At 36.6% G+C, this 27542-nt stretch overlaps 1 protein-coding gene across 1 annotated transcript; it reads right to left on the bottom strand.

Annotated features, from left to right (window-relative positions):
- SNX2 (sorting nexin 2) lies at positions 1-25166 on the bottom strand. Its single transcript, XM_010000458.1, has 14 exons — positions 25053-25166; positions 16029-16192; positions 14716-14782; positions 14556-14599; positions 14326-14467; positions 10873-10951; positions 9381-9456; positions 7985-8098; positions 7664-7757; positions 5682-5887; positions 4544-4687; positions 1439-1519; positions 1260-1331; positions 1-477 (listed from the first exon to the last, which is right to left on the bottom strand). Exons 1-14 carry the CDS (start codon positions 25084-25086, stop codon positions 427-429), a joined length of 1368 nt encoding a protein of 455 aa, XP_009998760.1. The 5' UTR covers positions 25087-25166; the 3' UTR covers positions 1-426.
- Between the last annotated feature and the right edge of the window lie 2376 nt (positions 25167-27542).

The following is a 27542-nucleotide window of genomic DNA, read 5'->3' as shown; positions in this document are numbered from 1 at the left end:
TTCACAAGGTATATCCCCTTTATTGTAATCACAAAAACATGTTTTTGTACAGGAATGTTTAAGTGAACATTAATCGATGCAATTAAATCTGTTTCATAAAGATCAGATAAACATACTACAGAACATTGTATTGTAAAGAACAAAAATAACAGCTTTCTGGCCTTGCAGTGCACATTTCAGTGCAAGTATTAAGACACAATAGTGTTCAATTCAGCAATGTACTGCAGAACATCATGCCACAGTCCACTTCAAAGAGGGTCAGGACATGCAGCTTGTTAATAAAATGCTGTAGTATATAAAAAAAGCCATGTTAATTCATAAAATATATAGTGGTTTATTTGGATGATTTAAAGTGATTTCACTGTGGAATTTAGTTTTATCCAGGACAAACATCCAGAGTGTCTTGTCACTTAGAATATTCTTCTTTTAGGCGATGGCTTTGGCTTCAGGCAGGAATGCTTCCCAGTATTTTATTAGCTTGAAGAGAAGGGAAAAACTATTAACTTCTAAATGCTGGCAAGTAAAACACAGATAACTTCCTCTTGTGGTAAACTTGTTTCCACTGAACAAAATAAGAATATAGGAGTTTCATATTATCCATTCACATTACTACATAATGCAAGCAAAAATACAAGTAATAAATACACAAATCTGCTTATAGCAACAAAATTGTTATCACACATTGAGAACAATGCTATAGAATATAATTATACAGAATTTGTTTGCAAGCTCCACTTGCTATTCTTACCTCTAAGGGTACCGCTTTTTGTTTTTTAATTAAACAAAGCTGGAGGCTTATGTTCCCAGAATGAACAAAGGAAAGATTCCAGACACTCTTTGAGGAACAATGTCTACTTCTGAGTCACGGGAAACTTGTTTTACAATATTCAGTAATATTTTATAGTTTTAAAAAGAGAAATAAACATTCAAATTTTCAAGTATCTTCAGTAAGTCTAAGTACATATTCATTACAATTTACTCCAATCTGTAAGTGGAAGTATTACTTCAGTTTCAGAAGACTAAGATCCTCCACTTGCCCATATCCCTGAGGGAGCTTCTCCCTTGCTTCCTTGAATTAGAGTTGTGCAAGGGAGCGTAGCAGCAGCTGGGAAACTGTAATCACTGTTATTCTCCAATACAGTACAGACTAGAAGGTAGTTCTTTATGTTTTAGAAACTGCTATACTTAAGGCTTGCACTTTTTAAACTAACCTAATACGGAATGTAGTAAGTATTAACTTGTAAAAAAATGTATCTTACCTGCTGTTGTGTTTGCACTAATGACTCTAAGTACTTGATAATAACAGTTTTAAAGTCTTTCACGCGTTCCTTCTGTTAAAAAATAAATTATGGCATGTTAACCTCTTAACCAGTTTCACTTGGAATGTCAATATTATCTAAAGTACAACTGTCATTTATTTGGGCAAAATTATACGTGCCTCAAATCTTCCCACTTCCTTGCGAATGGTTTTGGAGATCTGTTCAAAATCTTTCTCCCCCTGCTGAACTTTTGTCTCCCACTGGCAAAGGAAAGACATGCAGAGATAAGACTTAGTGTTGTCAGTTCAGTCTATCAGTATCTGAACTGTTTTTAGATAATCACTCACAAGCTAAAAAGGACATCTTCGCTTTTTTGGCATACTTAAGGGAAAGTGTTACAGTAACAATTTCAACAATTTATGTAAGAAGATGTCATCATATTAGTTAAAACAATGGTATCTCTAAGGTAATGCCACCTGTAAATGAAATGTAAAAAACAAATCTTAGTATCGCTATTAAGGAACATTTATTAACATTTTTTAAAGTTTATTTAGAAAATAGAAAGGATTGCTAAAGCTTTACCTGCTAATCTGTTCACAAACATTGCTATAAATAGAATCTACACCTGTTAGCTTTTGGACTACCTGTCCAATTAAGCATCTCAAAGTTAGCTCCCTGTACTCTCCTAATCCCAGAAGAGATGACTAAATCTTCATCTCCGCCTATGGTCAAGTATATGATTATCTCAATCATATTTCTGTTGCAGATGACAAGCTATTGAGGACACATATATTTGCTTTCCAGTCAGAATGCACGTTGCTTAGGCATGCCAAGGCAACACGTTTTCATATTCAGTGGGAACTTGTTTTCATAGAAAGCAGAAGTAGAAAAATGTTTGCAGGTAATAAGGCAAAAGGAAGATTCAGAGGAAGGGGTGGGGTTTTGCCATAGGTTTCTCCTTAGTTTACGAGAAAAGACATCCAGCTACATGATAAGAGATCACTATAATCTACATTACCTTATAACTGCTTTTACACACTTTTTATCTCATTAAATTAAATTAGCTGTGTAGATACATTGTGAAAAAAGCTATCAGTCTCAGCCTTCCACTTCAGACATATGCAGGCTAACAAGTGTTTAAAATGCAACTGTAGCTGTCCATCTCAATATATTAACTGAACCATGGGAGTCAATATATTCTATAACACCTATCTTCCCCAGAAAAAGGCAGCAAGGAAACAGCATACTTCAATATAGCATATTCATGTTAGCAATTAGTGGTGCTATTTATTTACAAAAGCATTTTGTGGTGCAGTGTCAAGTTACTTTAGTGATATGAGATGAACATCATCTATGTTCCAGTAAATATCTACATGGTTATATTTTCAGTTTATATTTATTCAGGGTCCCGTTATTGCCTTTTCAGATACATACTATAAGCCCACAAAGATGATCGAAGGACTGGAAAGCTTGCTGTAGGAGAAAAAAGCTGAAAGAACTGGGTTTATTTAATCTGGAAAAGGATTAGGGGGGACCTTACTGTCATATTCCAGTAGATGAAGACTCACTTTTTAAAATGAGTCACATGGAAAAGACAAGCAGAAATGGGTGCACGTTACCTGAGGAGATCCCAACTGGACATCAGAAGAAAATTTTTCACTATGTGAACAGTCAGATGTTGGAATAATCTCCCTAGAGAAGTGGTGGCTTCCCCAGCACTCTACACTTTAAAGAGTCAGATTCACAGCATGCTGGGTCATCACAACTAAACCCCATTCCTACCTAGAAAGATTGGACCAGATGATCCTTGAGGTCCCTTCCAACCTGGCATGCATTGATTCTAGGCAATAAAGTCATAATAGGATGTCCTTCATGGAAGAACAGCCTGAAGAGTACCTGAAATACTATTTAGTACCTGAAACAATCCAGAACTCTGCCAAGGAAAAGGTAAATCAGATTACCAGTGTGTTCCTAGCAAATCAACTTGCCTGAGACTTCATCTATAGGCTTAATGGATCCAATATCCCAGTTTCATTATGCTCAAATGCCAAGTCCTATATGAGTTATCACTGGGTAATAATCTTCCATCTTGCAGTTTCTGACAAAGGAGAAATGTCTCCCTATTCAATGATTTATTTCTAGGACTGTTCTTTGGCCTTTTATTATCTGCAAAAAGCAATTAAGTCGTGGATAAGCTCAAGCTGTGTAGCCTTCCACTTTGAAATTTCTCTGCCAGAAGGACTACTGTTAACAGAAATCAGTAACCCTTAACAAATTTCAAAAGCAGCAATAATTCAATCAGCACATTCAAATTCTGTGTTTACTAAAATTTTCTTTGATCAGTAAAGTAGGAAAAATAAATCCCTCAGGAACAACGTAATTAATTATTTTAATATTGGGACTGAGAAAGAAATCAGCAAGTTATTTCCTACTACTTCCAATACTGCAGAGTATTTTTGACAAGGAGTTCCAGCTCATTTGTATTGTGGATGGATGGGTGACATCAAGAGGGGCAAGCAGCAAGATGTCACAAGAGTGACACTAAGTTTTCCCAGTAAACAAAGGCCTTTTTCAAGATAAAGAAAGCCAAGTTAATGAGTAACTTCAGCACTGTATGCAAAATACATTGAAGGGCAGAAAAAACAAAGCAGCATGTGGTTAGTGACCAATGAGGAAGCCAAACAAAGTAATTGCATAAGAAAGCTTGACATCTATAACGATGTTCTCCCATTATTTAATGGGAGAATATTGGTGCATAATTAGAATGCATTAATATTAAATAATTAAGTTGTCCTACCTCTTCAATTTCCTTAGTGAAGCATGATAGAAAAAGTGTATAAATTATGACACTTCAACATGTTAAGATTTATTTTTACTGAAATTACACCATATATACATATATATATATGGGTAGATACGCTGCATAATTAAGCAAAACATGGGAACAGTTCTCCATTACTTGTCTTAGCTGGATGTTAGCTATAGGAGCCAAGAGATGCTTACTCAAGTGAACTGTTAACAGTTAAAAGCATTATTTAACTTGTTCATGTTCCCCTCCTCCCATTTCCCAGACTCTGTAAAGACAGCAATAACTGCCTTACAGATCTTACTATGAGTAACAATTGCAAACATTTAAAATAAATTCCTTTTAACAATTTCAGTAAATACAGAAAACAGCAAATGAGTGATTTATAAACAAAAATGGTATAAAGTAGTGCATTAATGCAGCATGAATGAGTTAATGCAGAAAATCTCATCTCCAAAATAATGTTCGATAGTGTTACCTCTTTTATCTCATCTTTCGCTTGTTGCAGTTTATCAGGTTTGTTGCCAAGTTGGAGCTTTGCTTCAGCTTCGCGTTTTTTTTGTAAAGTGACCTGAGCATCTTGCCACTTCTGCCAGCATTTCATTCGGTGATCAAAAACACCCTTTAAGGACAGGAAAATTTGTTAAGCAATTAGAACTGTTAGAGCTATCTAAATTCCTAGCAAGAAAAGGTAATTCTGAATAAAGCTGAACAAGTATATTCAAAGAAACCTCACTGTATCTACCACTTCCTCTTGCATTTCATTTTACAGAATGCTTCCACAGCTGAATACTTTCCACAAATAACAGGGTATTCAAGATGCATTTTCAGAGCCAACATCTTAGTGCCCCAAATCATTTTATATTCCTCATTCCATTCCAAACACTACCAAAACAACCACCACAAATTGCTCTGTTATGCAAATACTTCTCTAAATATAGATTCAAGTGAACTTTTCATGAATATGGATTACATGCATATTCAGCAATACATTTATGCTAGCAATGGAATAAGGAAGCAGAAGTAGACACTAAAAAAAAATAAATATATATATACCCTGAGAAATCTGGCAAGTTCAAAGATATTTCTACGTAAAATTTGTAGACACCCCTTCCCGTGTCAAAACCTACTTATACTGTGTAGCATGACTTGCACAAAATTGAGTATTTGCTTTAATGAGATGAAGATCCAAAACGGTATTTCCTATTTACAGAAACTACTATCTACCAAATTAAACCAAATTATATTTTTGAAAGTTTATGAGCATATTGTAAAAATAAGTAACCTGAAAGAAACAAGTACAGTATGCTTAGTCACAGAAGGGCATGGTGTCCCTATATACTGTGTGCAATTAGTACTGCTCAGAGTAGATCATGTTCACAATCTCTATTTTGTTTGGGTCTTACTAATCCATTCACATTTTCGTTGACGACCATTTTTATCATTGGAACAACTGATCATGGATGCATGCATTACTCAGCTAGAAGCTAAGGCAAAAACTTAGTCCTAACTGTGTTGTCATATGTGCAAATACACACATTCATTCACCCTAAATTTAGAAGCTGAGAAATGTGACTTTGAACACAAAAATTCTTATTTTTCCTAGTAGTACTCACTTTTACTGCAGCAATGAGACGAATGTAATCCCCAAGCAGTTCCGAGAACACATAGAAATCAGCAAAAGCTTGTTCTTGATGCAATTGATCTATCTTCTCCTCAACCTCTGCTAGCTGCGACAAAGCTCTAGATAGAGCAGTATGGTCCTCAGAGTTACCTAACATGGCAGCACTTTTAGCAAAGGCAGCTGTGTTGGCTGAAAGCTCTGAAATACAGGAGTAATGTTCAGTACCACATCGTTAACTTGCTACATTTTCTGCATCACAGATCAGCGGAGCAGTAATCTCTGCCCTGTTTCAACCCTAACCACACCAACTGAAAAATAAGTTATGTTTCCCAAACCTCGTGACAAAGTATTCAAGATCACAATGAAACCACATTTATGAAAAAAATCCTGCACAAAAAGACTTCCCATCAGTAAATGTTTTGTTGAACCTGTTAATGCCATGACTACTCTTTCTAGCAAAAACATGGAAAAAAACATGTCACTTCAGTATTATCCATCTGCCTACTTCAGACAAAATGCAAGTCCACAAAACAAAAGCCAAGTCAGCTACAGAGCAAATTAAAAACCATTCTAAAATGTCTATAGCGCAGTTGTTCCACGAAGTTAAGAGTGAGAAAAAACCTAACTATTTCACAAAAGCACCACTCCCCTGGGTGGAATTTATTTCTATTGGACTGGTTTATTGACTAAAGTACCTTTAACTGTGCATACTGTAATGTATTGCCACATCCTGAACATGTCTTAAAAGAAAAAAAAATTACACATACTAGCCTGGCTGGCATTTATGAATGTACAGTTTTGAGTTTACTTATCCACAAATACCAGGGCAAGTGCCTCATCAAATCCCACGTAAGTCATCTTGTACAAAGTTACGTCCTACAAAGGACCTTTGACCAAATGTTTAATCCAAATTACTTCAGGATTAAAAGTGCAGGTTTTTTTGCCACTGTGCTGTTTCAGCAGAATCATCAGAACACCAGACATGTTTGAAGCAAAATGTCTTTAGATATGTAAAACTCTTACAATTTAAACACAACTCTTAGAAAAAAAATCCACCAGTTTTTCAAATCTATGAGCAGGTGTCAAATCAACATTAAACAAACACTTCGATTTTCCATTACTCCTTAGAATAATCTTTAGTTTTTAGAACATCTGGCCAAAGATTTTTTACTAAAGAGAGTACTACCTGATAGTTATGAAAAAGCAACTTAAAATATTTTCACATACTTTTGAAAGTGTAGAGTTGAAAGGTAACTCTATATTTTAACATAATACAGTAGTGTCAGAAAGAATATTTATGGTCCTCCTTGAACTACAAATCAAAGTTTTGGCATTTTGATTTTTTTAAATCATATGATGGAAAGCCATCTTTGACAAAACAGAAGCATATGTGATTAAAATATAAACTTACAGACTTTGCTTCTCTCTAAATTAAGTAAACCAAAAGCTGATATTCTGAGACTACTTATCTTCCCAGAAAAGTTTACCTTAACAGTAGCTTGATCAGATATTAATATGTGGACCAAATTAAGAATAGCAAATTCCTATTTAAAAGCTTAAACACACTTAACAGAGCAATACTGAGCCAAATGATGTTTAAATGGATTTATGCAGCCACTTTTTATTCAGAAGGGAATTACTCTTGGCTTGAGACATATAGATACATTTATGGATGTTTACTGCTTAGCATTGTTAGGTATGGTATTCAATCTCCACGGGAAAAAAAATTATGCTAAGTCAATACAGTACCTTTAGGAATGACAGATATTTTGGTTAAAATTCAGATTAAAAAGATATACAAAAAATGCTACAGCAGTTTAAACTAAAAGGTACAATTAGAAGATTTTTGCATTAAAATATATTATATTACTCTATTAATTAGTAAGAGCTCCAGCAAACTAAGACCTTGTTTCATCACCATTTCCTACAGTTCTAAGTACATCACTTAGTGCAACCACATAAAACTAAAATTACCTTTTCTGTGGCAGACTAATGCTTCAACACTAGCATGAAGTTTCCTAAGTTGCTGATCCAGATTCTCAAATTGCTGCTGTTTTTCTTCAAACCACTGACAACAGATGAAAGAGTCAAGCATTACAAATTAGATTACCAACAACATTTCTCGTTTTAAAGGAGCAAATTATTCACGTACTGCCAGGGTGGTCAACTAATACAGCTAAGAATTCAAGCCAATAAGCAAATTATTAACCCATTTTCTACTTCTACAGTTTTCAAATGCAGTTGTTGGGGCTCATTAATTCTTTTCATTATTCAAGCTGAAAAATCAGCTCTTACTGCATCCGATTCATTCATCTTGATTGTCATTTTGTTGACAGCGTCGGCAGCCTTGTTCACCATCCTCAATAATCCTGCTCCACTCAGAGCCTGGGTGTTAACTGCTCTCGGCAGCTGGAATTGAATGACAAATAAGGGCACACAGACTGGTTAAAAGGATGGAGATTTAAGTGGGCACAAGGGGGAAAATAAAAGGATATAGTGTTTTCTTTACTCGTGTGTTTCGGTATAGTGGAATCTAATTTCTCAGATTTACTACTTTTACATTCTCAAGAGAAAAAGTTAAAAATATAGACTATTTACTTTTCTTCTACATCTTTACATTTAAATGGAACAAACAACCCACTTGTCCAAAGTTATTATCAAATAGCCAAAAGTCCTAACTAGCCACCTATACACTACAGAGAACAAACTGCCACTACAGGAACATAACAGCTTAGATTTACAACAAATTAAATGAAAGAAATTCTGTGAAACATTTATTTGCAATGCAAGATTTGTATTGTGTGCTGATTATAAAAGGTTGATGTCTTTTTACCTTTCAGTATAGGCCAGAATTCAAAGCGTTCCTCAGGCATGTAAAGAACTGTGTACTAGCTTAGGTACTTGGAAATCCCCAGGAGTAGTTAATAAATAAATAAATAAATTCAATTTATATTGTTATTTAGGCTACTATGAATATGCTATAAAATGTCACCCCTTTGTCAGAATAATTACCCTTCCTGTGATATTTTGCCTGTCAGCAGCACTGACAAATCCACTCTTAAGTGATCTACCAATGATGCTTTTGTCAGTTGTGAAGTCTCTGGGACTTATCAGTATAAGTAAGATATTGATATTGGCCAAAAGACAGTCCAGTATTACAGTGAATCCACTACGCACATTTATAAAGAGGTGTAATACAACTTTAACAATGTATTTAACATTATGAAAGGTGTCAGACTGACAGCAGGGGTGACTTAAGTCCTCTGTTTGCAAAACATCTAGCCTGGTTAGCAGCATTGCTAGTGCTTTACACATGATCCTACTGATACATCTGAAGCTGGACTCACAGAGGTAAGAGCTGCTTCCAAGCCAGTTTAATTCTTCATCTTACTTAACAATCAGTAACATCAATTATGGATTTTCATCGTGTGCCACAAGATTCTCTCAGAGCTGGACAAAACAATTTGTTTGAAAAGTCACAGATCAGCAAACAGGTTTTGGTTACCACCCCTCTTAAGTTTTATCAGAGGCAGAGGTACATCATTACTTAAGTAACCTCTGCCACTGTCCCACAAAGGGTACAGTGCAATTTGATTTGCTATTAATTTAGGGGATCAGGTGTCAATAAAAAGAAAATATATTGCTGTGTAGATTACCATATGTAGAAACAAACAGAACTGAGCTTAAATACCTCAGAACTTTCCAAGAATTGTCTTAAATCTGGATCCTGTAACAAGGTTGGGTGTTTTACTGTTCGTTGCAGATACCTATGATTTTAAAAATTAAAATATTAGGTAACAAAATAGATGTAATGTGCCTGACAGCATTGGAAAGTCCTTCACCTAAAGAATAGGTACAATGCAACACACAACTTCCCTCAGTATCTAAAAGGGCTTGAACACTTCCAAAGTCATCTCTAGAGGGTCACATGATATTTCAGTGTCCATGCCCCTTCAATCCTTTGTCTCTCTGCTGACTCTTCAAACTGTATTTATGCACTCAGTAAAACTTCCTCCAACAAGCACTTAGCCTAAGTCCTATACAGAACTACAAGGTAGGACCATCAAGCTGTTGAAACGTACATTGAAGCTTTACTCTAGTAAGGCTGCCATAAAACCTGAACTTTTGATGGAAGTAATGCAGCCCCATACACTCCATTTCACAATGTAACACACCAAAGGTGAGGGCAGTGGTTTCTAACAGTTTGTTTACACAAGAAATTCTTTAAGGTGGAACCTGCTGTAATTACGTGTTGCACAGTGTTACAATATTATCCATATGAAGTTCTCTTCCTTTAATAACAGCCAATTTAAACCATAAAAAAAAAAAAGAGCTTGTTTAAACATTCTTGTACAGTGCAGTGTATAGGCTTTATTTTTACAGTTAATTCTGGCTGAATTATTTTAGAGTTATAGGAAATCTTGGTGAAATTAGTTGATTATGTTTCAGGTATGAACTATTTATTTGCTGGGCAGATGAAAGCCTTCAACTCACATTAGTTCTAATGGACTCCCCACTCAATAAGTAACAATTAAAAAAAAAAAATTCAATGAAACTCCTTCCTTTTGCAATTCTTTGCATTTCTTCTTAGGTCTAAAAACTACAAATGAATACAGGTTGAAGAGAGAAACTCCTCCCTTAAAAACTGCTGCGAATTTGCCATCTCCTAAAGGCTGCTGCACGTTTGTCATAACTGATTTTAACCTTATGTATTCACAGAAAGTGTCTAGCATTTACATGAATTCTGTATAGAATTCTAGTACCTCAAAAGATACAAAAAAGTATGTGCTATTGCCAGTTGAGATGTAGTGACAGAATACTATCAACAGTGTACTCTATTTTTTGTAAAACTTTAGTTTTGCTCAAGTCTCAGCAGTGAAGTACTGGAACACCTCCTTCACACTCATTAACTGCTTAGAAACTGCCCCAGGAAATTATGCAGGCTGGGACTTTTAACTGAAGCACGAACCAGTTTGAAAATAGCTGCAATACTCCATATGAATAAGACTACATTTACCATTATTAATGAGAATTATTCCACTTCTATGCAAACATTCGGCAGCTGAATACAGCCTCCAGAATATATCTAAGTACAGATGGCTCAGATCCCAATTACAGAGCCCATGTAGTATATTACAAGTCATTATGAGGCTAAACAAGTTTTAATTAGACACATACATTACCTTTCTAGAGCCGCTCTTCTTTTCTCTACAAATTCAGTAGATGAAGAATCTTCCTTGCCTACTTTAACTTTGGTCATGCCTTTGAAAAAAATGGCATCATATTGATTTTATTTTATTGTTAAAAAATCAGTAACATAACCAATGTGATTAGAAGATAAAAGTTCACCTAAGCTTATGTATTTAAGTAAAATTACAATAAAAAACATTACACAGGAACAGAAAAAACATCAACACTGCATGCTCCATAGTTTTGTGGGAGCAGCTTTGTGAAATATGCGATCTCCTGTAATACGTTAATTGTGACTAGAGGTCATACAAAATCAGTTTAATTTGCATTTTGAATACAATCTAAATTCAAGATCAGAGTCCTACTGGTCACTGATGTTCAGAAGAAGTAGTTACCCAAATAAAGCAGAATAGGAAAATAAATCTCAGCTTATAAACCTATACATTGGTAAGCTAATGAGCAATATTTTCATTCTTTAATTTTTAAGGTTCTAAAATGAAGAGCTTTTTAGTCAACTAAGGCAAACTAACCAGCTCCAAAAATTCTGAAGCATATGAACAACTACAAACTGAATGGAGAATAAAGTTAGCAGAATAAAATGTATGCAGCTGTACATTGCTTCCTCTGTTCAAGTCAAGAGAGGCCAAAAATCTGCAATAGGGAAGTCAGACTTACTGATGTATCATGGTATGGGAAATACATTCAACCTCAGCAACAAAAGAACTCTAAAACTGTCAAGACTATCAATATTTTTCATGCTAAAGACCCAAACTCAGAGAGTTCAGGAACCTGAGTCCCATCAAAACCAGCATGAAACACTGAACATTCATAATTATTTCCTAAAACACAAAGAAGTATGTTATGATACAGTCCAAACATCTTATTTCTCCCTGTAGTATACTCCTGGTCTGTTAGTTCTGTGCTTCTCCAGCTCCTAAGGTTCTGAATATGTACTCTGTGACCTGCCAGGTCAGCAGTTCTCAAAGTTGTTCCTCACCCGATCTCTCTTCTGGCTTTAGAAGTTTCACACAGTAACCCACAGAGGGGACAAACAGCATCCTTACAGGAACAAGGAGGGACCCTTAACCTCTCAATGAAGCCTTAGTTTTTCCCTTGTCTGTAACATGATGAAAATAAATCCGATCGGCATTTTTTCCAAAAGTATACTGCACAGTGTAGTGTAACTGTAAATCCACAAATTCATCTATAAAGAAAATATGTATTTAAGAACAAGGATTAAAGTATTCCAGAGTAAGGTAATTCGCATGCCTCATCTCTTTGCATTAGAGTATTACTATTCATTCATATTTCACTCCAGAAAGCATGAAACACTGCAACTTAATACAAAAGATATTTCACATTTGATTCCAACAGAAGTTCATAAGGAAAAAACTGAATACGTAATCAAATTATCAATATGAGAAATTCCTAACTTGTGATATTGATAGTTATCTCTAGCACTCTAATCCTTCACAGGAAAGGATCCATGACTTATTATATTACTGACTTAAAAGCAGAAAATCTGAGCTTCTAACACCCATGTAAGTGTGTTGGATGAATGTCCAGCTCTAGCTTTATCACTTGACTTTGTCGCTAAGGTTTGAAATGCCAGCCTCTCTTACCCATCACCAAAACAAAGCTTATAACTCCAGGTGAAATCAACAGTGTAACAGAATGAACACTCTATGGACTTTTGTACCATACACACTGCCTAACGCTGAATGTTTTATATTTCCTATTCAGACTTCAAAAATAAAAATGAGTGATGTAAATAGAATATAGAATCATAGAATTGTTTGGGTTGGAAGGGACCTTAAAGACCACCTAGTTCCAATCCCCCTGCATGGACAGGGGGACTCCCACTATACCAGGTTGCTCAAAGTCCCAACCAGCCCGGCCTTGAACACTTCCAGGGAGGGGGTATCCTTAACACTCCTCAGCAACCTGTTTCAGTAATTGTTCCTCACAATATTTTCAGCTGTTTTGCAAGCTCTGTGCTTTAAGATACCCCATTTTAAATGAGTCTAGAATCCCTTCTTTTGAGTTAGAAATACATGGACTACATATTTATGAATAGAACTAAATATCACTTGTGCACTGAAATTCAAGTTTAAAGCAGGAGTTTCATGCTCTCTGGAAAACATGCTACAGGGGCTGTGAGTTTTCCAAACTTACTTGTAGTTTAACAAAGCCTCTACCTGAAGTGACAGTCAGTGCTTGATTACACTGCAATAAATCCCACCATTTTACACACTTCCAGATATACAGATGTTTATTCTGGCTTTGTTAAATTTGTACCTCAAATCCTGTCCAAGCTTTATCTTACAGATGAATTTCGTTGTGATGCAAATACTGTTTTCCATGTAATTGCACACTGTCATAAACACCTTATACACCATATCATCCAAAGGACTTGACTAGAAGTCTCATTCCACCACCATAAGCCCTGTTAGCATTTGTAATTGAACTTACTTTTCTAACATGACAAATTGATTATTACAGAATCTTATACTGCTTTCATGAACTACCAAAAATTTGTATCATATTTTAAATCATGCAAACAGGAAAATGCAGTGCTTTTCCATAGACTTAAAAGCATTATATTCCCAAACTTCCTGCTGTCTACATCTACTCAGTCTGCCTATTCCTACTTACATGAAAAGCAATTGCTCTGCTTAGCTTTACAGACTAAATTACTGAGAAAAAAAAATAAATAAAAAAAATTCCTGACATTCCCTACATATCAAACAGGGTTCTAGAAGCCAATAATTTATTTATAAGGGTAAGGGCAAAAGATTTAAACAGATTTTAATGTTTAAAATATTTGGAAAAAGCCTCTACTACCAGAGCTCATAAATCTGAAGTTGCTTCAATGCATCAGGCATGTTTCTTAGATTATAAAGAAAATATCTGATCCTTCAAGGCATTCAGGAAGACTAGCATCACTCAAAAGCGTTTTCTGAATTAGAACTCTGAAGAATTAACTAGAGGTTTTAGCTTTCACCATGACTAAAAGAAACAGACTGAAGTATAAGAGGGGTGGAGTATCAATGAAGCTCTGTAAATTTGCAAGCAACTCATAACAACGCAAGTTAAAAATAAACTTCCATTTAACATCTTAGTTTTGATAATCAGCTCTTGAAAGGCAACTGTGAAGAAAGAATTCTAAGAAACAAAAGGCCATGCATCATGACAAATGTCCTTCTAATTATCAATGCTGGTCTGAGTTAGGAAAAGGCCAGTACACATATTTCCAGTTTAACCTGAACTTCTTAAAATACGGAATAGAAAGAATCTTTAATAGTCTGGACCACCTCGTAAGCAGTAAATAATACTTGCGCAGAAAAGTAATTAATTTACAAGCCCAACAGGTAGAAAAATACTTAAGTTATATGACAGTACTTAAATGATATGCTTAAATTCAATCTTGCAAGAACTACACTTACCTACAATACTTTTCTCTGGAGCTGGAGGCACGATGTAACCGATATGCATGTACTTCGTTGCTAGTTTGCTGTGCAATCCCAGAAAATCGCTGAATCTTCGTTTAACAGAGAATTCATTTTTGTGGAACATGGAAAGCGATGTCTTAAAACAAAAAATTAATTATGAATTACTCATTCATCTACTCAGTTATGATACAAAGTTATCTGCAAGTACTTGTTGCGCTTTTTACCTTTGTTGTTACTCGGTATGCCATATAAGCATTCATGCCATCTCCTGTAAGAAAATTAAGATACTTATCCTCAGACAAGTTATTTTAATCCCTCTACACACTTCTTGTCCCAAAATATACATTCAATAGCTTTTCATCTGACTAGGCTCAAGGAACTTACCAACTTTCTCTGGGTCTGATACGTTGATTTCTATATCAAATAGATCTCCATTTGCTTCCTCTTCCATCTAGGAAAAAGATATGCCACATTTAACAAGGGAATGTGCATTCATATTTTGCAGTGTTACAAGTATAAGGAAGGATGAGAAAAAGTCAGTATGTTTGTATAACCACAAAACCCTTCCAGACCCACCATTCAATGTTGTTAGTATGATTTCTAACACTGATTGTCACTGCAACAACGTTCACATGGTGGACTTTGCAGTGTTAGTTTTACAGTTGGACTTGATGATCTTAAAGGTCTTTTCCAACCTAAATAATTATATTATTTTATTTTAAGCCTTCCTGCAAAAGCTTTTAGTATGGCAGCCTTTCCTCAGGACCTGCTGGCCTCAAAATTTTTAGTATTTATCTCAGGGGCATGGTCATTGTATCTCCTCCAATCCCAGCAGATACTATGGCTCAAAAGCCACTCTCATTTGTAATGTTTTATGTCTGTAATCAAAGGACAGATACAACTTGTGATTAATAGTGGCTGTAGCAGAAGAGCTTAGGAAGGAAAAAGACAGAATTTTCTGAGAAGACAGAATTTAATTATCTTCCATATAATATACAAACGTCTGATAAAAACAATTATCTTAAAAAACACCACGGCAGAAGGGAGAGTGTACCAGGGCTGAAGGAGGAAAAAATCAGAATAAAATTATATCTTTTGGTAGCTGGGGAAGCAGCCATCACTGCATCACAGACAAATTGTTTGCAAAGTGATTTAGCAGAGGCACTGCCTAGCATGAAAATACATCAGAAAGAATGGCATTTAGCAATGCCAACACTTTGAATGGAACATCAAATGTAAGTAGCAGTGTTGCAACTACCATTAGCCTCAGCTGTTTCTTAGCATGCAGGACAAAGCTAACACTGGCTTCCTGCATTTCCACATTAACAACAGCTTCAGAATCCAACTTCAAACTTGCAACATGCTAATAGGAGTTGCAATATAACAAACACTTCTTCTATACCAAGCCCATGGCTTCCTCCTACATTCAAGTTTACAGTATCTATTCTGAAGCAACGGAGCAGCTTACTCCTCCCACTACAGATGTCCAATATAATACCTTAAGTAATGAATCTTTATGGTCTTTTAATGAATCAAACTCATACTAAACTTAATATGCAAAATAAATAAGATTAAATTTTCTTTCACATACTTCCTCTCAGTAAAGAATGATCCTGTGAGTCAACACTGTCACTTTAAAAGAAGAAAAAACATCAAATAATAAACAAGAAATCATAATTTAGAAGTTCACTGTGTACCTCTTCTCTGCTCCTATCAAAAATCACAGGGGCTGTTACACTTTTCGGTTCCATTCTGGGAGCTACTAATGTAGTAGGTGTTACAGGAGTAGTTGCAGGAGTGGGTTCTGGTGAAAGTATTGGATCCCTCTCTGGACTGTCCAGTGAAACTTCCTCTGTTGCTTCTAGAAAAACATTCTGAGTTAGCAAATAAGTTTTTCTGCAATAGAGATAGCTGTGCATCATGAAGATAACAAACATGCACCATAAAACACAATGACATACAACTTTTAATAAGATAATCTGTACATAACACCCATGTGTCAAATAATTTCTTTCAACACAGATAAAATTAGATGTGATGATTGAACTTCTAGTACATAATGAGTTAAAGGAAGACTGATAATGCAATATTTTTTAAAAATATACTGTTAGGTAAACAGTCTTTTAAAGTGGTAAATAATTTATTTCTGCACAAGATACTGTGAAATGAAATGAAATGAAATTCTTTTTACGAATCAGCTCTTTTTTAACACCTGTACCAATTTTAGGTTTTATACTCTGAACAACAGTTGATTTAACCAGATAGGCTGGTAACTGAGCAGACCAAGCCACATACTTAATTGAAATTATACAACCATAATATACCCTGACCCCTGCTAAAAGCCCATAACACATAAAATAGAAATAATAGAAAAATTGGTAAGACTAACCATCTTTAGTCTCTATCTTCAGTCTCTTTGGGGCTTAAAATGGTTCACTAGAAACAACACTTTCTTCAAACTGCAGACAGTTCATCTATCTTTAAAGAGGAAGTAAATATTTGCTCTACAAATCTTGCATTATTTTTCCTCCACTAGCTGGTTTTGACCACTGACAAACTACACACTTCCTGGGTATACAGAAGATCCTGTTCTAGTTTAAATCACTAATGCTGTGCATTTTCAAGAAAACTAGCTCCTGAAAAGACAATACTGACTACAGACCAGTAATTTGATACCAGAATTGACCTCCCAGTTGACCTCAAGTCTTGTTACAAACTTGACTTGCTGTGGCAAGTATGTCACCACGCAGGTAAAAGGACACTCAGGGTTAAACAAAGTTACCAGAAAGGCTCAATACCAATTTGGAAAAGAGCTGTACTTTCAAGTTCTATCTATATGAATCACCCAATTTTCAAAAGAAAATACGCCTCATATGTTGAATACCTCATATATATAAAAGTATATAAAATATTATGTAATATAAAACAAACTATAAAATGAAGCCATTCCACTTTCAATTTTTCTTTTTTCTACAACCAGCTATATACCAGCACTTATGTTTAGGAAACAAACCATTAGTCACTTCTCTGTACCCTTCCATTTTAGACAGGCTTATAAAGCAAGTTTTAAAACAATTCAAAGCAGATTTCTCACTTGAATCGGCTGAGAAAATATTCCTGTTACTGTAAAAGTATGAAAGGTGTGACTTCAACATAAAACAGCAGCACTGCTACCAGATGAAACAGAAGCACACTCCTTCCCAGATCTCATTTTTCCGACTTGTTTCCACATGCCCATTAGTACTAGAACTGACCTAGGTTCTGTATCACATGAACTCCAATCAGGACTACCCCCCTGCTACTGTTCTGCAGATACCTGAAGATACTGCTAAAGTGCACTACTTCTGTAAAAGAAAAAGTGACAGGAAGAAGCAGCTGGAAAGGTACAGAGTTTTTTCAGCAAAACCAGAAATGTTAAGACTTTATCCATTCCAGTATTTCTGAAACTGTGCAACCCCAGGTTAGTTGGACATGAGCAAACTTTAAAAGGTGTTGCCTACTAGCCTTCCTTTTCTATTTTCTCAGAGGAACTTACCCAAAGTAAATAACATCTAATTTTTTTATAGTGGTAGGACAGTTCCTTTAGGTAGAAGAAAGGAGAATTTATGCCACCTCTCTTCTTTTACCTATCACTCCCCAAGTTTGGATGCATTCTGCACATTGCATAGATCTAGAATAGTGAAATGGAAAAGACAGCAGTAAGGGGTGTGGGGACAGAGAAGGACAGAGTCTAGGATGTTTAACTTTTTGTTTACAACACAAGTATTGAAAGATTCTGAACGGAAAAATAGGTACTAGTATTTCTATAATAATACCAGGCTCTTAAAATTTCTAGCTATTTTTTTCCTCTCAGAAAAGCAGTACATAAGCTGTCTCAAGAGTAGTACAGAAGCTGTAGACTTTTTTCCCAAGAAATAGATTTGTTCTGATGAACACTGGTATTTGTGCTTGTTGTACGTGTTATTTCCCTTTGAGAAATAAGACGACATGGTCCAGATTAAAGTTACATTGACAAATTTTCTGTCTGTTTTTTCCACCAGTGGAAAGATGAAATTGCTATTTAGAAACGATGACACTTTCAGAAACATTTGCTTGATATATTAATTTTAGATTTTCCCTTTGAAAACTTCAGAATTAGGTTGTGGTTTTGTGGTGGGTTTTGTTTGGTTTTTTACATATTCTGAATTAAAATTTGCATGAAAAATGAAATTTTAAATGTCTTACTTTCTTGAGAAGTTCTCAAAAGCATAAGCTCTTCTTCCATAAAGAAAGGCAACTGCTCTGCCCAGCTTTTGGGATGAAATAATTGAGATCTAACATTTGTATCAGCTATGGCAGTTACTGGCACATACTATGCATTCCTACCAATCTAATGCTGTAAGACATCTACACATAAATACCTACTTTACAATTTATAAATAGTCTTTGTTATGTATCACTGTCAAGATGCTTACCTCCAAAAGAACATGGAAACATCTCATCCTGCTGCAGAAGACAACTATGTAAGTAAGCTTAACTAACATTCTACAGTCAACTATACCAAATTGAGTTTGGAGACTGGCAGGGTAGATCACATTGCCCTCTACAACTACCTGAAAAGAGGCTGTAGTGAGGTGAGCGTTGGCCTCTTCTCCCAAGTAAATAAGGACAGGATGAGAGGAAGTGGCCTAAAGTTGAGCCAGGGGAGATTTAGACCAGACATTATGAAGAATTTCTCTACTGAGAGTGGTCAGCCACTGCAAGAGGCTGCCCAGAGAGGTGGTAGAGTCCCTGGAGGTATTCAAGAAACATACAGACATGGCACTTCAGGGCATGCTCTAGTGGGCATGGTGTTTTTTCTGGGTTGACAGTTGGCCTCTGTGATTTTAAAGGTATTTTCCAACTACCATGAGTGTGTGAAGTTCCTGTTAGCACTCAAGCATGGGGCTCAATCTTAGCATTAGACAGCTCTTGCCTCTTCACTTTTCACCATCGGTATTTGTCAAACACCATCTAGGAAAGTGCAAGTTTGCAGCTCCTCGCCAGCAACTCACTTAAGCTGGGTAATTTATTTTATTTTTACTGGTCACACTTAAAAATGTCAGAACTCTAAAATTCTGATATGGCTCAACTGTTTAAATTGGCTTATTATCTTTAGAAATTTACTCAGGTGATCATATAAACATGAAAATGTAATTTTCCATTATTCTGAAAATGGTGGCAGAGCACTGATATAACTTCACAGAACTGCTCATCACGTACAAGCACTAGAGGCAGAAGGCCCAGACAGCTATGTCACAGAATCACAGAATTAAAGAATACTAGGGATTGGAAAGGACCTCTGGAGATCCTTGTGCCCCATGGCACATTTCTGCAGCTGTACACAGAACTTTACACTGATATTTTGGAAGACTAATTTAGCATCTATCTCTTCATTCTACATTAGAAGTTTATGGACAGTTAGGTTTTAAGACACACCCTGAAGTCACTCTAGTTACTCCTAACACTACCTAATTTTGAACACTAACCATTATGTTCTCCATATGTAAGAGGTCTACAAGTAACTCCTTCTTGGCCAAATAACACACTGACTTTTATTCTAAGGATGAAAGTGCTTAAGTGGGTTTAGCAAGACAGTTCAGGTTTTTTTATAGAATCAAGAACCACAATATTAATGAATGAAGCAGCACAGTTTACTGTCTCCAATGACAGATGGAAAACTCATTTTCTTCTACCTTTGAAACCGTTTTAATAATTCAGCCAAAGCACTTATGAGTCACCACAGACAAGGTAATGAGTATCTAGAACACTTTATTGCATGTACTATCATGTGTAGCTGCTGTAGAAACACAACAGCAAAAAGGTTTTATGCATAGCCAAAAAAACCCTCCAGATTCTGAAGGATGTTAAAACAGTACATGAAGTCACAGAATTTATTCTCCCTCACCTCTTTTTCTATTAGGTTGCATTTGTTGTTGTGGGGGACTTCAATTCACCAGATGTCTGCTGGAAGTACAACACAACAGAAATGCGGCAATCCAGGAGGTTTCTGGAATGTACGGAAGAGAGCTTCCTGCTACAGCTGGTACGTGAGCCTTCCAGGGGTAGTGCCATGCTGGACCTACTGTTTATGAGCAGAGGACTGGTGGAAGATGTAGTGGTTCAAGATCATCTTGGGCACAGTGATCACGATATGACAGGATTTTCAACATGTGATGAAGTTAGGAGGGTCGTCAGTAAAATCTCTACCATGGGCTTGCAGAGGGCTGACTTCAGTCTATTCAGGATGCTGGTTCAGAGAGTCCCTTGGAAAGCAGCCCTCAAAAACAAAGCAGACTGACAGGGCTGGGCTTACTTTAAGAATGAAATTATGAAGGCACAGGGTCAGGCTGTCCATGTGTGCTGAAAAAGGAGCTGGTGGGGAAGAAGATCAGCCTGGTTGAGCAGGGAACTATTACAAGAACTCAGAAATAAAAAGAGTGTATCAACTCTGGAAAAAGGGGCAGATGAATCAAGAAGCATTTAAGGATACCATAAGAGCCTGCAGAAAGAGAATCTGAGATTCAAAAACTCAACAAGAACTTAATCTACCCATCTCTGTAAAGTATAATAAAAATGTTTTTATCAATACATTAATAGCAAAAGGAGAGTCAGGAAAAATCTTCATTCCTTATTGGATGAGGGGGGAACTTAATAACAGAGGATAAGGAAAAGACTGAGGTACTTAACACCTTCTTTGCCTCTTTAACAAAAAGACTAGCTACCCTCAGGACAACTGGGCTCCTGAGCTAGTAGACAGGAATGGGGAGCAGGAAGTAGTTAGGGACCTGCTGTGACACTTAGATCCCAGCAAATCCATGGGTCTGGATGGGATTCATCCTAGGGTGTTGAGGGAGCTGGCATAACTGGCTAAGCCATTCTCAATTATTTTATCACCAGACTTGACTGACTGAGGAGGTCCCAGATGACTGGAGGTTGGCCAATGTGAAGTCCATCAACAAGAAAGGCTGGAAGGAGGATCCAGGGAACTATAGGCCTCTCAGCCTGACCTAAGGGCCTGGCAAGATTATGGAACAGATCATCCTGAGTGCCACCAAGCGACATGTGGAATACAATCAGGGGATCAGGTCCAGCCAATGTGGGTTTACGAATGGAAGGTCCTGCCTGACAAATCTCAAATCCTTTTATGACTGGGTGACAGTTAGTGGATGAGGGGAAGTCCTTCAGCAAGGCCTTTGACACATCATCCTCCTGGAGATGACAGCAACCTGCAGCTTAGAGAGGTATACCCTTCACCACGTTAAAAACTGGTTGCATGAATGGCTTGTACGTGACGGTGAATAGAGCTGCATCCAGTTGGCATCCGGTGACCAACGGTGTCTCCCAGGGATCAATAAGAGGCCCAGTCCTATTCAGCATCTTTACTGACAACTTGGATATGGGGATTGAGTCTACCCTTAGTAAGTTTGCAGATGACACCAAAGCTGGAGAGAGACCTGGAAAGGCTGGGTCGATGAGCTGAGGCCAATGCAGTGGGGATGCACTTTACCTAATTTCTCACTACTGAAAATCTACATGAGAGAGATCAAGGCTGGGGGAAGAGGGGCTGGAGAGCAGCCCAGCAGAGAGGGACCTGGGAGTACTGGTTGACAGCTGGTTGAACATGAGCAAGCAGTGTGTCCAGATGGCCTGGAAGGCCAACGACATCTTGGCTTGTATCAGGAATAGTGTGGCCAGCAGGAGTAGGGATGTGATTCTCCCCCTGTACTCAGCACTGGTGAGGCTGCACCTTGAGTGCTGTGTGCAGTTCTGGGCCCCTCACTTCAAGAAGGATCTTGAGATGCTGGAGCAGGTCCAGAGGAGAGCAACATGGCTGGTGAAAGGACTAGAGGGAAAGTCTTACAGAGATACGCTGAGGTAGTCGGGGTTGTTTAGCCTGGAAAGGAGAAGAGTCAGGGGAGATCTTATAACTCCCTTTAACTACCTGAATGGAGGTTGTAGTCAGGTGGGGGCTGAGCTCTTTTTCCAGGCAACTGGGGACAAGACAAGAGTGCATGGGCTGAAGCTGCACCTGGGGAGGCTTAGACTGGATATTAGGAACTACTTCCCCATGGAGAGGGTGATCAGACATTGGAATAGGCTTCCTAGGGAAGTGGTGAAGACACCATCCCTGGAGTTGTTTAAGGAAAGACTGGATGTGGCACTTAGTGCCATGGTCTAGCTGATGTTGTGGTGTTAAGTCATAGTCTGGACTTGATGATCTTAAAGGTCTTTTCCAGCCTTGGTGATTCTGTGATTCTGTGGAATAATGAAAAAGCCTACAATAGGTAGCACAGCATACCATCACATTTTTACAAATAAATCTGTGAAACTAGAATTGTTTATGCCCCCAAAGAGAAAAAGTATCTTCTTTCATAAACCGTCCATAGGATTTCCTTGAACTGAATCTCACAGCGTCTAATAGTTCAATATGGACGAGCAACATAAGTGAGAAAGCTGTAGAACCTTATTCTCTTCCTTTGCAGCTAAGTGTTCCTAGAAGTTTTGCAAAGATAGGTTTCTTTGGAATTTCATCATGTTGAAGCAAAACACCCAGTCACACTCACTTGTAAATTATGTCTTGCTTTCACAGAAAGCGAGGCTTGTGCAATCATGCTGGGGAAGAAAATAAGACATTTCATGTTGCCTTCTCACATTGTTTCTATTCATTGCAAATCAGCATCAGAAAGTTAATCAGATGGATTAAAATTACTGCGTAGCAAAACAGCCAGTGCCCAGCATTGGAACACAAGTTAGACATAATTTCTGTGAATGCCTATGTAGACAGTGATACAAAGACACAAGTCCATCACTCAAGTACAGCTGTATTATGCAAAATTCCTACTTACAACAGGATACTAAGAAAAATGTCATTCTGCCTTAGACTCCATAAATCACTCTTGTTATTTCCCCCCCAGCCACTGTCTGAGAGTCTGTACTACCCTCAGTCTGTATATAAACAGACCTCATAATTACTAGTCTTTGTTGTGTTAAGACATGCAGTAAATTAAATTATTTCAGTTCAGTGCTGTATGCAGTTGAGAGAACGTCTTCTATAGCAAAACTCAAACTCATTAAATCAGTTCTGTGTATTTTCTTCACAGCATCCATTTCAGCTGAAACAATCTGGCTGCTAACATTTCCTCCTTCTGTCTCATTCCCCTCAATATTTACTCTAGCCACCCTTTTTCTTAATACTATACAAAGGCAAATTGGCTTTCCTAAAATATACATGCCAGATGGCTCTATGGTTATAAAAAAACAGCTTTATATACTGAAGTCAAATAACTAAATTACTAGTACTAGAAGCTTCCTTACGTAAGTACTGCTGGTCTTTACAAGTCATAAGATCAGGTAATACACATACAAAATAACTAGGATTATCCTCTATTCTTAACTCTCTCTTATAACACTTTCAGAGAGTTCATAAACATCAATATATTCTAACACTGTTATGTGCAAATATAAATACACTAAGTTCAGAACAAAGGTAATGTGCATGTGCATACATCTATCCACACAAAACAGGCCAGAACTAAAAGCTATAAAGTATCTTTTTTAATTATTACATTAGCGATTCATTGAAGATGAAATGAGGAGACTATATTCAAAGCAGACTGTCAACTCACTCACTCAATATGTAGCATAGGAAAAGTGTAAGTGAAGAGTCTTATGAAAAAGGAAATACCCTCCAGTTTGCAACATAATTTGAATTGTATTTAATTTGAATTGGAAAAAAAGACTGGGAGAGGTTACGTATGTCTATTAAGTAGAAAACTAGGAGGTTAACTTAAGTCACGTTCTTCCATACAGATCTGAATGTTATTAATTACATAATGATAAATTCCATTATCACTGTCAGAAGAACATGTTACTAACCAGCTAACAGTACCACACTATGCACTGACAGTACAAAGCGCTCAGAAACCTCTATTTAGTAAACAACTACAAAGTCCCACAAGAAAAATCCATACATCATCGGCAAACTACTTAAGAAATTTAAATTACAGTTTCTATTAAATAAGCTTCTTCGAGTGACACTAATTCAATACAAGAGCAATTAATAGTTATATTATAAAATAAATAACATCAAGAGTGTTTACACTTGAGAAAACACATGAAAATCTGGAGAAAAAATATTTCCAACTTTAATTTACCAACAAAACTTCAACAATATTAAGGAAGATCAAGTTTTCTACTTTGAGTTTGAAATGAAAGGCTACACTCCACAACAGTTTTATAACAACATACAACTGATACCAAGTTGTGTCAATAATGGTAGAACAACTTCAGGCAAAGAAGAATCTCAGCTGGTTTCCTTCTTAGTGTATTACTTCTCCTGACGGTTCATAAACCTGACAACATATTGTAGGAGGTCACAGATCTTCAATTCAATACATGACCGTTGAAATCAGGATACAATGGCTGATCATGGCTAGAGGCACCACTTAATTATTTCATGGATCTTCCAGGAAGCATACCTTCAGTAAGTTAAGTAACAGTTAAGATTTGCTACAATACTAAATTGCATAAACTAAAATTGAAATTTCGATTGCTGAGTTACTGCTTCGTATTTCCTTAGAACCAAGAAAATGACCTTTTACAACATAAAGTTTTTATCCCTCCTTCCCAGAAAAGCATATTTCTTTCAGTCTAAGAGCAAAAGAGTTTCTGCAGAAACATAAGAAGAAAAGAGCAATTACCAGCAAAGAGGTCTTCTCTGTCATCATCTAACATTATTTCTGCTGGCTTTGGACCGTTAGAGCTTGTGCTGAGGTCTTCTGCAGGAAGATTTGCTGGCTCTGGAGAGGAAGGGCTTGACTGTTTAAAAAAAAAAGTTAAATAAAAAAAGTTAAATAATTAGCAGTGAGCCAGTTGCCATGTGTCAGTATGTAAGAATTATTGCAACATTCTTTGATTGCAAAGAAACAAGGCAAGATGTACAGAAAGGAAACCCCGTCAGCTATTTCCATTTCCTATTCCTAGCCTGGTAACAATGAACAAACGATACAAGCTAGTCAACAGCTCTTTTTATTTCTTTGTCAGAGAGAAAAAATGTCACCTATTTCCTCAAGTTTAATTAACTTGGGGAAAAAAAAAGCTGCTGTACCTAGAATAAGTTTACTACTATTGCTGAATGTAATTTGATTTTTAAGTTCTTTTTGAGAAGGCTTGTATTTATATTTGGATTTGTACATAGAAAAAAATAATCTCCAAGAACTCTATGTTATTATTTTCAGAGATCAGAAGAGTGCATTAATGACATTCAAACAACTCAAGGCTGCTTGCAGCCGTAAGATATTTTTTGTATCTTTGCAACAGGTTGAACTTGGGGATTACTGACATAGAGGATCACATTGTACTAATATGGAAGCATTAGATAGTAATTTTAATTCACTGAAGACTAGATCTTGCTCTGTGAAAAAGACAAAATACTTGAAGACACTCAGGAAAATTAAAGCAATATCAAAGATGGACTACCAAATGTTTATGTTACAAAATAAACACTCACTCAACTGAAGATCAGTACTTCTGTTAGAAAATCCTTGTTGAGGAAGTATCAACTACAGTTATTTCAGTAATTATAGAAAATTTGCAAGCCTCACTGCTCACAAGTTTATCCGAGATAGCTAGCTAAGGAGCTTCAGCAAGAGAATTTCAGTTCATGAACACATGAACTTTAAAATGAGCCTCTGAAAATTGTGTTACTACTTGCTTCCTAGTTTTTGCACGGAATTGTCATAATTTAAGTTCAGAACTAGAATTCAAAACAGAGTAAACATTTCAGGCTACACTTCAACAAATGTCACAGGCTACAAAATATTTTAAAAGGCCACAAAAATACTGAAAAGCCATTGAAAAAATCTATCCATCGTATTTTCACATTCAGAAATGTAGCAGAAGCAAGTTTTAAGAGGGAGGCCTTTCTTATAGCTGGCCCTCCAAGAACACTGTACACCATTACACTGAGTATGGCACTGCTGACTTTAAGCAGCACAGAGCAAGATCCCAGACCCCTCATTTGTCCAAACCTTGGTCACCTGCAATTCTGGTACTGAGGAAGTATGCAAGAAACAGTAAAAATCCTGCCAGAAAAATTCAGACACAGTACCAAATAGGTTTTCAGAATATGTATGAAACCAAGACTCTGTTAGCCTTGGAAAGGTTAGCCCAAGGTTTTCCCTGCTGAAGAAAGAGGGAAGATAAAAGCAAATGCAATACCGGAAAATTTATATTCTTCTGAACCAGATTATGGTTACAACAAAGAGTTGCTCTATTCAAATGCCAAAAGAGGTTATATCCCCAGGGAACATGGGGAAATGAATTTTTAAAAAAAATAAAAATAAAAAAAAATATGAGCAACAAAAGGAGCAGCCTCTCAAACCTCTTGCTGGATTTTGCCATACAGACTGCAAAGAAAGTCAAAGCAGAAACATAGGAGAACTGTATGGAGGTAATAGAGTTTATAACCTTATAAGCAAACAATTAACTAGTCACATGTACACCTCTCATGCTAAACCAATGCTAAAATGATCCCACAGCAAATCAAGTGCTCTGAGGTAATAAAGACATATTTTTAAATTTGGTGAAGCATGATCCTTAAGCTGTATCACAAGACTTGCACCTAATTTAGGTGAAATAAATTAGGAAATTTAAGAAAACCTCACCACGTCACTTGCTTCATTGTTGTAAAATTACCATATGGACATGTAATAGTCAATAGTTTAAAGTGATTTGAGAACTCAGAAGTAGCATATTCCAGAAGGAACAGTCTGTCTCTTTAGGCAGCGCACCACAGAGCTGAGAGTTTAAGATCTTTTACATTAGCTACAATAGCAGAGCAGATAAATGTCTGGTTTCCCTGTGAGATTCAAGCAGCTTAAAGTTTTATCAATAAATGCAATTATTTATTAAAACATTACAGATACTCATTCCAAACCAGTTTTGCTGGTACTCAGCTTCGAATGGCAACTCACATTTTGTTAGATCTGCAGTTGAGGACATAGTGGGGACCACACACCACTACAGATGCAAAATTACATGTTGCTCATCATACCTGTCAATTCATCTCCAGAAAAAAAAAGCTGTAAAATGGCCAGGCACAGAGAACAAAACCCTTCTTGATCACGTCTTCCACACATCCGATTGCTTTCAGCTTTATCCCTTAACCATGCTCTAGAGTAATGAGTGAT

Source organism: Chaetura pelagica, unplaced genomic scaffold, assembly GCF_000747805.2.
Source record: "Chaetura pelagica isolate M959 unplaced genomic scaffold, ChaPel_1.0 scaffold16, whole genome shotgun sequence".
Classification (NCBI taxonomy): domain Eukaryota; kingdom Metazoa; phylum Chordata; class Aves; order Apodiformes; family Apodidae; genus Chaetura; species Chaetura pelagica.
The sequence above is the reverse complement of the archived record's forward strand: the minus strand, read 5'-3'. Positions and strand labels throughout refer to the sequence as shown.